Here is a 16,515-nt window from a genome sequence, read left to right on the forward strand (position 1 = left end):
ATGTTCCATCATTATTGCCTGCATGAGTCTTTGGATGATATATCAAGTTCAAACGTCGTCGTTTTGGCGCACGGATGGTTACAACGGCACCTGTTCGATGACGGTAGCCAGCCATTTGTACGCTCACTCGACACTCGGTGAAAAGAACAGTGGCACTCCCGTTATTCTGTAACGAATTCGAGGTTAATATCTAACACAAATGTTATAGCTACCCGATCGTCTCCGTTAACACTACCCGTCCTACGAGTACATTCCATTCCATCATCGGGGAGGGAAAAGTATAAACTGTCTCTCTTCTCTCTCGATTCGAAGAAGCAGGAGCCCTAGTTTCTCTGCGACGAAGTATCGTTGATTCTATACATTAGATAGAGTTAGAGAAATGGTTGATGTAGCTGATAAATTGGCGTATTTTCAAGCGATTACGGGGCTTGAGGATCCCGATTTGTGCACAGAGATTCTCCAGGCTCATGACTGGGACTTGGAACTTGCGATCTCATCTTTTACCTCCGGGAACCAGCCGGATAACCCGTCCATTGCGGATACTAGTGGCGGTGACGCTTCGACTACTGTGCAATCGAATTCAGACTTTCAAGATGCGGTAGAACGATCGGAACCGGCATCTGCAGGACCTGGTTTGGCGTGGAAACTGGTTACCTTACCGATTTCCGTTGTTTCTGGAAGTTTAGGGTTGATCTCGGGGGCGATTGGGCTAGGTTTGTGGGCGGCAGGAGGTGTTCTGTCTTACTCGCTCGGAATGATTGGCCTGGGCTCCAACTCAGCGCGAAATGGTGAGTCGTCCGCTCGATTAGTATCAGTTTCTCCTGCTGCGTCGGAGGCCATGGATTTCGTAGCCTACTTCGAGAGGGAGTATGGTAGTAGGAGACCGAATTTTGTTAGCGAGGGTTTCATGGACGCACTTCAGCGGTCTAGGAACTCATTCAAACTGTTGTTTGTGTATTTGCATTCGCCAGATCATCCGGACACGCCGGTCTTCTGCGAGAGGACGCTGTGCTCCGAGATGTTGACCGCATTTGTGAACGAGAATTTTGTGGCTTGGGGAGGTAATATTCGCGCCAGCGAGGGGTTCAAGATGAGTAATAGCTTGAAGGCTTCTCGGTTCCCCTTTTGTGCCGTGGTTATGCCGGCCACAAACCAGAGGATTGCTCTGCTTCAGCAGGTAACGAAAATATATTCTGAATGTTTTACATTTTGAATTTGCTTCTGTAATATTGGAACGCACTTGTGTTAAGGGCTTGATCATTAGCATAATCTATCGTCTATTATTGAAGGAGAGATATTTTGTGTATTACTCCAAACAGTGGCTGAGTGGCATAACTGAAAATGGAACTATCCTCCTTAGGGAGGGCGAGGTTTTATTTATTTCCATTTGATTTCATCAAGTTGTTTAGCAGTGCAAATTGCACTAATGTTTTTTGTTTCTTTCGACTCAGAAGTGAGGTGACTCTAATTTGTAGGTGTTTTTCAAAATTGTTGAAATGTGTTAGTAACGATAGGGAGATGGATTATACAGTAGAATCTCCCAAGGTTTTCATTCAGAATTGAGATTGGCGTAGTCTCTATTGATATTTTGCAGTTTGGAGAAAGAGTTCTATTGAGAGAGAGAATAGTTGTATACAAATCAAAAGGAAAAGGTTTTATGTTCTTGCTATCAGCCTATGCTGCAAAGAAGGTTTTTCCATGGGAATTCTTTAAGAAGATATGAGGACGATCAGTGAATGGAGAACAGAATCAAATCTAAAGAGGATTTCTGGTAATGTGTTTTGAGAAGTAATGTGATTAGAGGAAGTACTGGAACTTCTTTGTTGCTCAGAAATTTCAGATTCTTTTTATTTTCTAGATAAATTATGGCATTTGACTCTGGGGATATCCTAATTTTAGGGGTGCGCACTTGTGAAAGTTGTCAATTCACTTGGGAGAAATAATATGATTTCTTTGAAGGAAATTGCTTTAGTTGGTTGAAATGTTGGTGTTCTGAGTTTTCTGAATCTCGTAACAATTTGGTTGAAGTCTTTAGTTTAGCCTCCCGTAGTTCCTTTTTGCACCATCTTGCTGCCTTAAAAATTTTATCAGTCAAAAAAAAAGGTGATTGGAAGCTCTTTGGCAGAGTTTGGTGGCCTAATTTTAAGGAGCTAATGTGTATGTGTTGGGTATTTCTAGTTTCTTGAAATTTCCTACCTTACTTTGAATTTGAGGAACTGCTTATGCTTTTCATTTTTGCATGCTTTTCTATGATTCTTTTGTTGTTTGCTGATTAAATTACTAGGATATGAGCAAATATATCTGGTGCTGGTCAGTGATTTAAAATTCGGAATTTCAACCTTGCGGCATAATTGTTTCTGTGTCTGTCCTTGATCCTTGACGAAACTCTCTACATTTTCTTGTAGAAGGGCTCCATTTTGGTTGCTTGTGTTGTACTTGCTCTTATGTGTCAATTAGCAGTCACAGCTACACTGTTAAGCAGAAAAATTAAGGGAGCCTGCATGCCCACTCTCTTGGGGGAGAGGAGGGGGATGACTAACGAAAAATATGGTAGTACTTCTATTTCATGAGGTTCGGGGGCTTTTTGTGGTAAGGTTCAGGGGCTTAACAAGTCCAACCTTGTGCATAAATAGGTCATCTTTGGTTTGATTTTAATTAAAACTTATTTAGCTTGGCACTAGCATTGTACTTTTCCATGACTTTTACAGGAGAGATTATGCCCATTGTCGGGAATGAAACATATGAATTGTGAATGTATGGGACTGGCATACACACCTACAAAATTTGCTGCCTGTTTTCCTTGTGCTACTTAACCTTTTGCGCTGACTAGATGCTAATGCATTTTTTTGTAGTTTTTTCACTTCATTTTTTTGTTTCTGCAGGTTGAAGGACCAAAATCTCCTGAAGAGATGCTCACCATGCTACAGAGGGTCCTTGAAGAAAGTGCTTCTGTTCTAGTTGCTGCTAGGCTTGATGCGGAAGAAAGAACAAACAACATGCGGCTGAGGGAGGAGCAAGATGCTGCTTACAGGGCAGCGCTTGAAGCTGATCAGGTTTACCTTAAGGGGTCTTTTCCAGCTTTTGTATGGTTTTGTTTCTCTTCTGCATAGAGGACGCATGATACATCATCTTTATTATTATACACTAAGGCCAATGTTCGAAGTGGAGCTTTAAGGCCTTTTTACATTGATGTTTGCTTCCCAGGCTAGGGAACGCCAAAGGAGAGAAGAGCAGGAACGGCTGGAAAGGGAAGCTGCTGAAGCTGAGAGAAAGCGCAAGGAGGAAGAGGAGGCTCGTGAAAGAGCAGAACGTGAGGCTGCAGAAAGAGAGGCTGCACTAGCTAAAATGCGCGAGGAGAAAGCCTTATCACTTGGCGCTGAACCTGAAAAAGGACCTAATGTTACACAAGTAATTTCACTGAGTTCAAAATATTTTTTTTCTTTTCCACTTGTAATGCCAAAAGAAAAATGCTTCCACCCCCAATTTTAACCCCCATCCATGGGAAGTGTTGGATGTTTAGGGGGCCCCTACATATGTGTACATAATCAATTGGTATGTCACATGCCACGTAGATTGGGGTTACAATGGGGAATAATTTTTGGGGGTTCTTAGCGATATTCCTCTGAAAACTCTTTAAATTCTAGCCCCTTTTTTCTCTCACTGTGCATGAGTGGAGAATTTTATGCTCATCTGTCTGGTTTACCACTCGATCAATAGGTTCCAAAATTTCAATTCCTACCAGAATTTTATGCTTAGGAAGATGGGGCAGTTGGGGTGGTTAGGAAGATGCTTAAGCAATAGGTTCCAAAATTTCAATTCCTACCAGAATTTTATGCTTATCTGTCTGGTTTAACACTAGATGTATTTTGGTGGTTTGGATATGGGAATCTGGCATATGAATATGAATTTCTGTTTTTCAGGTTTTGGTACGCTTCCCAACTGGAGAACGCAAAGATAGAAGGTTCCATAGTAGTACAACAATCCAAACTCTCTATGACTATGTTGATTCCTTGGGCTGCTTAGATGCCGAGAATTACAGCCTTGTGTCCAACTTTCCTCGGGTTGTATACGGTCGTGAGAAACTCATTTTGTCTTTGAAAGAAGCAGGATTGCATCCTCAGGCCAGCCTTTTTGTGGAGATAAACTAGTGACATGTCCAAGAGTAGTTCATAGCAATAGGACGTTTCTTCTATTTCTGTTCCATGTTAATTAGCAACGGTGCAATGGGACAAATTGGACTCTCTTAATCTCTATCTGGATATCCATTCTCTTAAATGGAGGTTCAACCTCTATTCATAGATTCAAAAGTTGCCAAGTGGAAATGGGTGTTGAAATAATTAATACTAATTTGCGCATACATGAATTTTAAAAAAGTTGATGTCATCTTAGTATTAGTTGTAAGAATGGATTGATTAATTTCATTGATCTATAATTCTAGATTGTTTGTGCATTCCAGACTTTGTTAGTACCGATCTTTGTGCTTTTTAATTAGGTTAATTCGCAATTTGTGTTTTTTAGTCAGGATTTGTTATAGATAGCTGCAGTAAGATCCTTATTTCAGCCTTTCAGGTTTAAATTTTCAACTGCACGATTGTTTTATACGAAACTTTTACCCGAAGAGCTACAATGTGCGAAGGAATTGATCATGGATGTGCAGATGTGAGGGACAGATCTACGAGATTAAGAAGAGGGTGGTGTAGGTAGTCTTGTGACTATGGATAGATAAGAAGTTGCACTGTGATTATCACTTTGTTCTGCTCCAACTGTAGTGTATCTGATATTCTCCATACAAGATTGATTTATAATCACGTGAACATTTTAGAGCTATCCGCCTAAAAAACTGCGTACAATATCCCATCAATAGTTGAGGAATTTCACACCCAAATCCACTAGTTAGAGTGATAAGGATGATGTGTATTACCCTGATAATTAAGATTTGAATCGCTCTCTTCTTTCTCTCGTTCTTCAAAATAAAAATAGTTGAGGAATTTCTTTTCTCATTATTATTATAATTATTTAAAAGGTTAACTTGAAGCAAGAAACGCACTTTGTATTATTTAACAAAATATATATATATATATAATAAAATAAAATAAAATAAAAAAGGTAAGATGTTGTCTAACTGTGTCTATATATTGATAATCAAACCCTTTAATTTAACCGCACAGTGGTTACAAAGCCAGGAGTTTCGTGGCTATAATAAATAGAGGCCCATAAATGAAGCCGCACCGTGAGTTATGCCGATCACTTCTCTGGCCCAATATGGCCCACCATTGACAGCTATGCTGCCAACTTACTCCAGCATAGCCTTTCAAGAAGGGTAGTTACTAGTTAGAGAGTTACACGCGCTATAATTCTCGTGCAAAGCCACCGCATCATAGTACACTAGCCCAATGGGCCGTATATATTACGTTCCCCTAAAATTCCGGTAATTTTAAGAAAATTCAATTCCTTAATTCTTTTTTTCGTTAATATGATGTTCATTATTTGCTATTAGTTATTGTAATAAACACCAAATTATCACTTCATGGGATTAGTTTTGTGGTTTTCTCCCTTTTTTCTAATATTTCTAATTGTAGATTAGGAACTGTTAATTATATATTATACTCATTTATAAAGATAAAATGAAACTCTAGCTCTAAATATTCACAAAATTCTTTGAAATTCGTGAAGGACAAAATGATATTGTGCTCCCTACTATCCATTAATAAAAATCAAAAGCAAATCAATTTAGAAATTCAAATTTAATGATTTTAAGATAGCCACGCAAATTTAAAGTAATGAAGTAGTGTTACCTAAAAAGAAAAAAAAATCACATCCAAACGATTTTTTAAAAATTAAAATAGGTTTCAATTTCTAATTTTAGGTCTTATTTAGTTTTTTTCTAAATAATCACCACTTTATCGGGATATACTTTATTTTCTTCAAAAAAATAAAATAAAAAAACAGATATGAAATTGTTACTTTGTTAGTTATTTGTCAATGAAAATACCATTGTCTCCATACCCTATTCCTTATGTCCATTTTTTCACCTTTAAATGCATTTTTTCTGTAAAATTAAATTAAAAAATACCTCAAAAAATCTAATGAGATTTTAAATTCTACTCAAATTAGAATCCTAGACCAACCAAAAATTCTTTTATATATATATAACGAAGGAAAAAAAAAAGACGGATAAAGATAAAGAAGATGCGTGACAACACGCCCCTTTAGCTCGCTTGGGCCGTTGCAGGATTATAAAGTAGAGCCCACGCTTTTCTCGACAATTGTATATAATATTTTGCTGTCCCTCCCAATTGAGTCTTCCAATCACCGTTTCGAGATCGTCTTTTAGGGCTTCTGATTTTGCGGACTGCAAAATCCTCCTCTCCTATCTGCCTCTGGATTTCAAGTTTAATCACTGCCCTTGCCATTCCTGGAAAACGATGCGGATAGGGATATGGATGGTGTTGGTGAAATTGGGACTCGGGTAAGAAAGATGCGAATTTCAAACAACGGTAGGAGCTCCGCCGACGGGAAGTCGGCGGGATCGGAGATGTGTTTTGTGTTTGGATGTCGGTTCCGCTCCCGATCGGCATTCGATTCTTACTGTGCTGCTTGCGAGGCATTCTCTGAACAACAGCTTACTTCGGATCCAATGGAGCTCAAGGTCGAGCTCCTTTGATCAACACTCTCCTCCCTCTCTTTGACGCTTCTCTCTCTCTCTCCCTTGCTTTGTAGAGAATTCTTTTCCTTTTTCCTTTGGTTCAAAAATGGCGGTTGGTAAGTTGGAGGTGGACGACGGGGAGGTGGCAGAGAAGGATCCTTCTGGTCGTTACGTACGGGTACGTATCTTGTCTTCTTTTTCTTTTGCCTATTGAAATTAAGAATTGATTCGCAAAATCTGTTTGGTTGCCAAGAAGTTTTAGGAATTTAAACGAAATATAAGCTTGATTCAAATTGTCGATGATGAATAAAATGGTGTGTATGTATAGATGCATGTATTTGGATGCGGTTGGTCATGAGAATGCTAGAATGTAAATTATATTCTCCGTGATGTAATTTTTAGATTTAATTCAATTGTGTCTTTAGCAGCTTGGCCTAGAATTGATCACTTGATGAGTATTTAGAAATCTTAGCTTAGGATTGAAATAAGTGGGCTACTTAATTTTTGTTTCCAATGGATTTGTTTTGGTAAATTTCATGTTAGAGATGATGTAATGTTTCTCTATAGCTGAGGGAAAAAATAATTTGTTCTCTAATTAATGTATGTCTGTTTGTTCTTTAAATCATTATGCATAAACTATCTCATTTAATAATAAGTTATAACTCTTGTATTAGATGTTTAAGCAAGAAGCAAAATGTTAGTTGGATATATTGTTACTTTTGTTCGAGGGTGAAAATGGGTTAAACATTTTTTGTCTTGTTTAAGAGTTACTGAGACCTATTTTGTGTATCAAATTCATTGACATGGTCTCTTTACTGTTAGCATTCCCTCAATATTATGACAAATTGGTGAAGAAACTGCCTACTTATCAGACATGTCTGAGAATAAATATTGGATTTTGAAAACTTAGTTGTTTGCTTCGTTGGAGTCTGGGGCTTTGTTGGAATGAATTATTTTGTTTATCGAGTTTAGTGATCCAGTTTTCTTTTCTTTGTTTACATTTCTTCAGTATGATGTAATCTTGGGGAAAGGAGCATTCAAGACTGTGTATGCTCTCCTACCTATCTTCTTTAAGTTTTTTTTTTTTTCGTTCTAGTAATTAGCTTCCTCTGTGTCTGAAATGGGATCAGCTTCGTTAACTATACAGCTTTTTTTGTTTTGTATTCTCAATTGTTAATGTGTAGATATAAGGCATTTGATGAAGTTGATGGAATTGAAGTTGCATGGAACCTAGTCAATATTGAAGAGGTACTGCAGTCACCAGAACAACTGGAAAGATTATATTCTGAGGTTCATCTTTTGAAGTCATTAAAGCATGAAAATATCATCAAGTTCTTTTTCTCGTGGGTGGATGACGAGAACAAGACTATCAATATGATAACGGAGTTATTCACTTCTGGGAGTTTGAGACAGTGAGTTTCATTACAGCTTGAATTTCTTTCTCACTTTTTCTTGGTTTTTGTGTTTATTACTTTGTTTATGTATTGTTTGTTAATCTGCGAGTTAGATACCGTAAGAAGCATAAGCATGTTGACATCAAGGCCATCAAGAACTGGGCAAGGCAGATCCTTCGAGGTTTACACTATTTGCATAGTCACAATCCTCCTATCATTCACCGGGATTTGAAATGCGACAACATATTTGTTAATGGTAATAATGGAGAAGTGAAAATTGGGGATCTTGGATTGGCGGCAGTCATGCAGCAACCTACAGCTCGAAGTGTTATTGGTAACAGATTCAATATCTCTGAAGAAGTTGGAAATAGTTCCAGTTTATCTTAAAATTCTATGTTTTTATTAAACCATCCAATCACTGTTCTTTGAGCAGGTACTCCCGAATTCATGGCTCCAGAGCTCTATGATGAAGAGTACAATGAACTTGTTGACATATATTCTTTTGGCATGTGCATATTGGAGATGGTCACGTGTGAATATCCATATAGTGAATGCAGGAATCCAGCACAAATCTACAAGAAGGTCACCTCTGTAAGTACCTCCTGAAATTTGATGCAACCCTGGCATATTAAATCCTAATTTTATTTCATGTAATTGTGATCGCAAAGCATTGTCACTACAGGGTGTCAAGCCTGCCTCACTCTCTATGGTGAGTGATCCCCAAGTGAAGGATTTCATAGAGAAGTGTCTAGTTCCGGCGCCAATGAGATTGCCAGCTGCAGAGCTCCTGAAAGATCCATTCCTCAGGACTGAAAATTCAAAGGATCTCCATTGTGAATCTATTCAGTTTCCTAATCTCCTGACCAAATCAGTTCGCCTGCCACAGCCAGAACCTCTTCCTATGGACATAGACACTTGTCACAAGAAGTATTCTGTTGGTTCTTGTGCAAAAGAGTTATCTGAAACTTCTCAACTTTCAACTCTAGAATTCCAGTGCTTCACTGAGAGTAAGGAATTCAGGTTGAGAGGGGAGAATGTTTCTGATAACTTGGTTTCATTTAATTTGCGTATTGCAGATTCATGTGGTGAGTAAATCCATTTCGGTTTAATGTGTTGAGTTTGTGTTTGACATCCTTTGTTCTGCAGCTTCTACTTCGAGTGATCTAAAATGCCGTCTCTGTGACAGGTTGGGCAAAGAACGTTCATTTCCCATTCTTTCGTGATTCTGATACTGCAATTTCAATAGCACAAGAGATGATTGAACAAGTTGATTTGTCAAATGAAGATGTGAACGTCATTGCTGAGTTGATTGATAACATGATTGTCAAGTTCACAAGCAGCTGGAATGCGTCACTTGAAAGTACTTTAAGTGAAGCAGATGGATTGCTCATGCATTCTTCTGTGGTGCAAAACAATGGAGTCCCATTGAACAAGGAAAACGCTTCTTCACGGTCTGGTAGCATGAATGACCACGAAACTCCTGAATCAGACGGTTCAGATATATCTGCCGAGTTTGGTGTCACGGTTGTCTCTGATGGGAGTACTAACAATGCTTTGGGATTTTCTAATCATAGTCTATATGACTCTGCCAAGTTTTCTGATCTCTCTTTGATCGATGCAAGCTCTGATCCATCTATATCTATAAGTTTGTCCAGCATCTGCTCTCTATCCCTAGCGGACAAGGATAAACACGACGAGCTAAAGCTGGAGCTTGATGCAATTGATTCACAATATCACCATTATTTCGAAGAACTCTTGAAAATGAGGGAGGCTGCGGTTGAAAATGCCAAAAAGAGGTGGCAAACAAAGAAGAAAATCTCTGCTATATGACTTGCTAGATTTTCATTCAGTATAAGAGTTTCCTTTGCTCCAATTGTTACTCTTTTTCTTTTTTTTTGGCATTGGAGTAAGTTGATTCATAGGAAAATTCAATTCATTTGCGTTCATTCAACAATCAAATGTGAATATTTTTCTACTTCAAAAATACTTGGTTCCTTTCCCTCTGTGAAATCTTTAAACCTTGCATTTGAATTCAAGATCAGAGAATAGTATTCAGTGACATCTCTGATGCAATTGCTTTGTCAACTAGAGAGACAGTTCTACAATATACGATTTGTTATTCCAACCATTTTTCTTGCTTTGTTCTTCCTATACCGTGACAGCTCTAATGGTATCCTAAGATCTTTCCACAGACGTTAAAAGAGACTAATGCAAGCAAGCTAAGAACAATGCACTATTAAGAAACAAGCAGCCTACCTGTGAAAGAAGCAGCAGAAGTTGAATAAACAAAATGTTAAGGACGAATTAATCTAATGCAGGGTTAACTTACACATTTGAAACCCGGAATTTGGCAAAAAAAAGGAACACAGACAGGGAAGAATCAGTACATCTCACTAGAAATCAATTATATTTGTTAATTATTGAATTATAATTACATATTTCTAATGTTGGAAATTATCTTTTTTTTATTTTAGAAATTAAGCAAAAATAAGTACCCCTATCATTACATACAAACAAAAATCTTGGTCCTTCATATATTGTAATAAGGATCATAATCATATCACAAGCATGATAATAGGTACATTTTGATGAATGTATCAAAATAAAATATCCAGAACAATAAATAAATAAATATAGAGTTTCTTTTTTATCGTGGAAGAAAATTTGAATTTTCAAAACCTTTGCGTTTGGTATGGGGGTAAGAATTTAGAGGTATAATTTGTTACCCACGTAAATGTTACAAGGGTAATAACAATTATGGAGAATAAGTGTTACCCTTGTTTGGTAAAGAAGGGTAAAATTTACCCAAGTATTCATTACTCCTGTTTGTTACGACTATACATTGCTGGTGTAATACCATTACCTTTGTTTGTAATTATTGTAATGAACCAAACTAGAAAAAAGTGAGATTATGTTTTTTATTGTTACGATTATTATGTACCAAAATTTTAAAAATATAGATACATATACATATATATACACACACAGCCAGACATATATATATATATATATAACAACAATTGTTAACAAGTTTGTATATATATGTGTGTGTGTGTGTATATATATAAGTGCATATGTGTGTGTCTGTGTATATGTATATATATGTGTGTGTGTGTATATATGTGTCTGTGTATATGTATATATATGTGTGTGTATATGTGTATATATATATGTGTGTGTGTGTATGTGTGTGTGTATATATATATGTGTGTGTATGTATATGTGTGTGTGTGTGTATATATATATATATATATAAGTGCATATGTGTGTATGTGTATGTGTCTGTGCATATGTATATATGTGTGTGTGTATATATCTGTGTGTGTATGTACATGTGTGTATCTATATATATGTATATGTAAGTGCATATGTGTGTGTATAGATGTGTCTGTGTGTATGTATGTATATATATATATATGTATGTATATATAACGTATGAGCTTTTAGAATTTTTTATTTAAAGTGTTAATAGGTTGGAGTAAAACTTCTCATTACTTTTTATTACCAATGTCCCCCAACTAGTAAACTTTATGTGTAAAAAATAAGCTCAATTACTAAAATTTATTGCAGGAGTAAAAGTTATACTGACATAACAAACACAAGTAAACTTAAAATTTAATTACCCTTGTAACTATTACACTTCATTACCTTTGTACCAAACGCATCATAAGAGTAACTAGCATCAAGCCAATAAATATATAGTTTTTTTTTTTTTTAATACCGTAAGAAATATGTTTGCAATTGAAATTGAACTTTGGACACATATATGTCTGACCCGATCGAGCCACCTCTCCTGGTCAATAAATATATAGTTATAAATCTATTCAAGCTATTTTTATTATGTTGATCAAAATTAAGGATTATAAATTATAGTTTTGAAATAAATGGATGTGTCATAATCTCACGGGTGATTGACGGAGCCATGAAAATTCTTGATAGGTTGAGCTTGAGAAGGCTGAAAGGTAGATAAAGATGCAACGTGGCATCATACTTTACGCTATAATTTATATTCCAGGAATCATTATGGAGTATGGACCATCAGAATCTCTTACTTGTCTTAGATTTCTTTTGTCTACTCACTCAAAATTACCAGTTTTGAAGTTTTTTTTATTTTTTATTATGGATTACCAGTTTTGACTTGCAGATAGAAAGCATGAACATTTTTGGACCAAATTGTTTCTCCAACAAATATTTCCTTTTAGGTAAGAATATTCATAATAGTGTAATAAATATTTTTAAAAAAATATATATGATATGATACCAATTTAAAAAAAAGGTTTTTATCAACACCTATCTTTCCACCCATCTAACTTTCTTTTTTCATGGATTTGTAACACCACCTAACCATTTATAACTATTTGTCTTATAAATTGGACTCATAGTCTCATACCAACACACAACAATTTGTCCGCTCTAAAATTCATTGGACCCTCATGGATTTGTCCCCCTTGAGTTAGGCCAGGGATGCCCGACCCAACTGTCCTCCAAGGTTTCCTTAAAAAACCGGTTATTATAAGTTAAGGGAGTGTGTCACCCTTATATGTTGGACTATTAGTCTAATATCTACCGATATGGTAGTTTTTACACTCCCTCGCCCTTATGGTATGGGTTATGTCAGACCCAATAAGTGAACTAGACAAATTAGGGTCCATCATTTGGTATCCCTCACTTAGTGGGTGATCCATATTCGAAAGGCTCATAGGTGACTCAAACACCATCCGATAGAGGTCTTGAGAATTGAACAACCTATTTCGATACCAGGTTAATTTTAGTGTAGTTGAAGAATCACAAGATAATTATTTCCCTAAACTCTTTATATAATTAATTGTTATCCATATTTTTTGGTAGAATCCATTATTATGATTCCTTCCATAATTTTCTCCCCTAACTTGTGCATTTCCTAGAGGTGAAGATGTTCTAATTAGGTGAGTAAGAACTTGCTTTGTTTATAAACCTCCAAACTCTTGGATTCTTTATTCTCCACAAACTCAGGTAAAAAGGTATCAATCATGGCAGAATCCATAGATGAAATCAGAGTGCCTCTCAGTAAGCACTCTCTCTTTCTCTCTATAATCAATTTCAACATTGTGAACAAATAAAAATCTGTACTTTTTTTTTCTTATTTATGCGTCTGTTTTTGCAGTTTCAAATGAAGAATCATTGAATCCCACAAACCCAGAATCCTCATCCTCCTCAAAACCTCAAACAGGGGGCACCAATGAAGATGAAGAACCAGAGAACTCACCTGTAAAGCAAGTAGCTTTAACAGTACCAACTACAGACGACCCTTCTCTTCCAGTTCTGACATTTCGGATGTGGGTTTTGGGGAGTCTCTCATGTGTTCTTCTCTCATTCTTGAACCAGTTCTTCTGGTACAGAACAGAGCCTCTCACAATCACAGCCATTTCTGCACAAATTGCAGTGGTCCCTTTAGGACAATTAATGGCAGCCAAAATTACCGAAAGGGTTTTCTTCAAAGGGAGCTATTGGGAGTTCACATTGAATCCTGGACCTTTCAATGTTAAAGAACATGTTTTGATCACAATCTTTGCAAATTCTGGTGCTGGAAGTGTTTATGCAATCCATATTGTGACTATTGTGAAGGTGTTCTACAAGCGCCACATCACCTTCTTTGTTTCATTCATTGTTGTCATCACTACCCAGGTTGGTTCAAGTTTTAAATTAGTTAAATTTTCTGTTGTTGGTTGATTTGTGAGAAAGAATCCATTTTTATGATTTCTGAAGGTTTTGATGGTTGGGTTTGAATGGTAGGTATTAGGGTTTGGTTGGGCTGGAATTTTTAGAAGGTACTTGGTGGAACCTGCTGCAATGTGGTGGCCAGCTAACCTTGTCCAAGTTTCTTTGTTCAGGTATTTTGTTTTGTTTTGATTATTGTCTCTCTTTTTTTTTGTATTTTGTTCTAACATTAATGATAAGGGTATCCAATTATCCCGATTCCTGAGCTGTACACGTAAGATTTCAAATGCATTATATGAGACGTGTAGAGCCCACGAAAATTGAAACTCAACAATAACTCGGATAATTGGATACCAACTAAGTTTTTTATCATTTTCGTAGTTCTTATCCTATTGTTTATATCATTGGGCTGAGTCCATCTATATTGGGCAGTTGGGCTTCTACACTAACCATTAGCCCATTAACATATTATTTGCTGTTATAGGGCTCTACATGAGGAAGAGAAAAGGCCCAAGGGAGGGGTGACACGTATCCAATTCTTCTTGATTGCCTTCATGTGCAGTTTTGCTTACTATGTATTCCCAGGTTACCTGTTTGAGATGCTCACATCACTCTCCTGGATATGCTGGTTATTCCCAAACTCTGTCCTGGCCCAGCAACTTGGTTCTGGGCTTTATGGGCTAGGAATTGGAGCTGTTGGGCTTGATTGGTCCACCATCTCTTCCTACCTTGGAAGCCCATTAGCAAGCCCATGGTTTGCCACAGCTAATGTTGCTGCAGGATTTGTGTTCGTCATGTATGTTTTGACTCCCATATGTTACTGGTTAAATGTCTACAAGGCTAAAACATTCCCAATTTTCTCCGATGAGCTCTTCAAATCGAACGGCCAGGAGTACAACATCACTACCATCATTGATTCAAATTTCCATCTCGACGTCGCCGCCTACGATCGAGAAGGACCTCTTTATCTTAGCACATTTTTTGCTGTTACATATGGGGTTGGTTTTGCTACATTGACTGCCACTGTTGTACATGTTGCCCTATTTCATGGAAGGTAATAATAATCACAAAATTTAGAGCTGACCCAACTGTCCGATGGACGTGTTGAGCTGAGGAATTCTCGGTTACTGACAAAAATAACAGAAGCTGTGATTATACTTGTGTGTTGTGCAGAGAAATATGGGAGCAAAGCAGAGCAAGTTTTAAGGAGACAAAGATGGACATACACACAAAGCTGATGAGGAAGTATAAGCAAGTCCCTGAGTGGTGGTTTGTGTGCGTTCTTTTGGCAAATATTGCAGTCACTATATTTGCTTGTGAGTATTACAATGAGCAGCTTCAATTGCCTTGGTGGGGAGTTCTGTTAGCTTGTGGAATTGCCATTGTTTTCACTCTTCCTATTGGAATCATCACTGCCATCACAAATCAGGCATGTTTTTTTGCTTGCTAATCGCCTTTTCAACGTTTACTTAACAATTAATCACGTGAATGTGGTCTTGTTAATGACAGACACCAGGATTGAATATAATCACAGAATACATTATTGGGTATATCTACCCGGGGTATCCGGTCGCAAACGTCTGCTTCAAGGTTTATGGCTATATAAGCATGACACAGGCTGTTACTTTCCTGCAAGACTTCAAGCTTGGTCACTATATGAAAATCCCTCCTAGAACAATGTTCATGGCACAGGTTAAGTTCATATAAACAAACCCGATTTCCTATTCCGCGTTTCGTACTAAAATACTGAGTTAATCTTCTGCTTCTGATAATTTGTTAGGTTGTCGGAACCATCATAGCCTGTGTAGTTTATCTGGGAACAGCCTGGTGGCTACTGGAAACAATCCCAGACATATGTGAGAGCACATCAAGTGTTTGGACATGTCCAAGTGACCGTGTCTTCTACGATGCTTCTGTTATCTGGGGTTTAATCGGTCCTCGCCGGATTTTTGGCGATGAGGGGATGTATGAAGCAGTCAACTGGTTCTTTTTAGGAGGAGCAATTGCTCCAATCTTGGTCTGGTTAGCCTCCAAGGCATTTCCAGAACAGGAGTGGATTAGGCTCATTAACATGCCAGTCCTTGTAGGAGCCACAGCAATGATGCCACCAGCAACAGCAGTGAATTACACTACTTGGATCATTGCAGGATTCTTGTCTGGATTTGTGGTTTATAGGTATCGGCCGGATTTGTGGCAGAGATACAATTATGTTCTATCTGGTGCACTGGATGCAGGGCTTGCTTTCATGGGAGTGCTTATATATTTTAGCTTGGGATTGGAGAATGTTAGCCTTGATTGGTGGGGAAATGACATTGATGGCTGTCCATTGGCCTCTTGCCCTACTGCCAAAGGAGTTATAATTAAAGACTGCCCTGTTTTCAGCTGAACACGAGTAGAGTAGATTTCATGGTCTTTTGTGCTTATGATTTTGTCAATTCACATCATTTTTTTGGCAAAAGGGTGGGTAGAGGCTACCAGTATAATAACCCTTTCTAGGCATGATCATGAGAATACTACAACTCCAACAAAGCATTCTAAGTTAGCACAGTGACATTTAGTTCACAAAGTTCTAGTCAGAAATTATTCGGAGGTCTTTGTGTAATTGGTTGTAATACATATATCATTACTGCTCATTTAACATTGAGAACAAATTTCAGTTTGCTAGCATTATAATTTCATACTTCATGATATTGGTGACTCGTGAAACAAATAATATATATATATTATGTTTGGATTTCGGAGAAGATATATTTACCAACTACAATAAGGTTTGTCCAT

The 16,515-nt window shown here is 37.4% G+C and overlaps 3 protein-coding genes across 5 annotated transcripts; all 3 read left to right on the forward strand.

The window, feature by feature from the left end:
• Positions 1-128: 128 nt before the first annotated feature.
• LOC120016733 (plant UBX domain-containing protein 10) lies at positions 129-4,437 on the forward strand. 2 transcript variants are annotated; one of them, XM_038869641.1, is made up of 4 exons: positions 129-1,177; positions 2,883-3,083; positions 3,205-3,408; positions 3,921-4,437. In XM_038869641.1, exons 1-4 carry the CDS (start codon positions 380-382, stop codon positions 4,146-4,148), a joined length of 1,431 nt encoding a protein of 476 aa, XP_038725569.1. In that variant the 5' UTR covers positions 129-379; the 3' UTR covers positions 4,149-4,437. The 2 variants fall into 2 exon arrangements, with proteins under 2 accessions (XP_038725569.1, XP_038725570.1); XM_038869642.1 differs by having other exon boundaries at positions 132-1,177; positions 2,883-3,053.
• Positions 4,438-6,302: 1,865 nt separating this feature from the next.
• LOC120016658 (probable serine/threonine-protein kinase WNK10) lies at positions 6,303-10,101 on the forward strand. Of its 2 annotated transcripts, XM_038869538.1 has the most exons (7): positions 6,303-6,824; positions 7,656-7,693; positions 7,831-8,058; positions 8,154-8,374; positions 8,474-8,631; positions 8,723-9,125; positions 9,227-9,870. In XM_038869538.1, exons 1-7 carry the CDS (start codon positions 6,753-6,755, stop codon positions 9,868-9,870), a joined length of 1,764 nt encoding a protein of 587 aa, XP_038725466.1. In that variant the 5' UTR covers positions 6,303-6,752. The 2 variants fall into 2 exon arrangements, with proteins under 2 accessions (XP_038725466.1, XP_038725467.1); XM_038869539.1 differs by lacking the exon at positions 7,656-7,693 and having other exon boundaries at positions 9,227-10,101.
• A 2,655-nt stretch (positions 10,102-12,756) lies between these two features.
• On the forward strand, positions 12,757-16,467 carry LOC120016657 (oligopeptide transporter 7). Its single transcript, XM_038869537.1, has 7 exons — positions 12,757-13,086; positions 13,184-13,704; positions 13,813-13,910; positions 14,222-14,791; positions 14,911-15,166; positions 15,247-15,429; positions 15,518-16,467. Exons 1-7 carry the CDS (start codon positions 13,050-13,052, stop codon positions 16,121-16,123), a joined length of 2,271 nt encoding a protein of 756 aa, XP_038725465.1. The 5' UTR covers positions 12,757-13,049; the 3' UTR covers positions 16,124-16,467.
• Positions 16,468-16,515: the final 48 nt, after the last annotated feature.

Source organism: Tripterygium wilfordii, chromosome 15 (genome assembly GCF_013401445.1).
Source record: "Tripterygium wilfordii isolate XIE 37 chromosome 15, ASM1340144v1, whole genome shotgun sequence".
NCBI lineage: Eukaryota > Viridiplantae > Streptophyta > Magnoliopsida > Celastrales > Celastraceae > Tripterygium > Tripterygium wilfordii.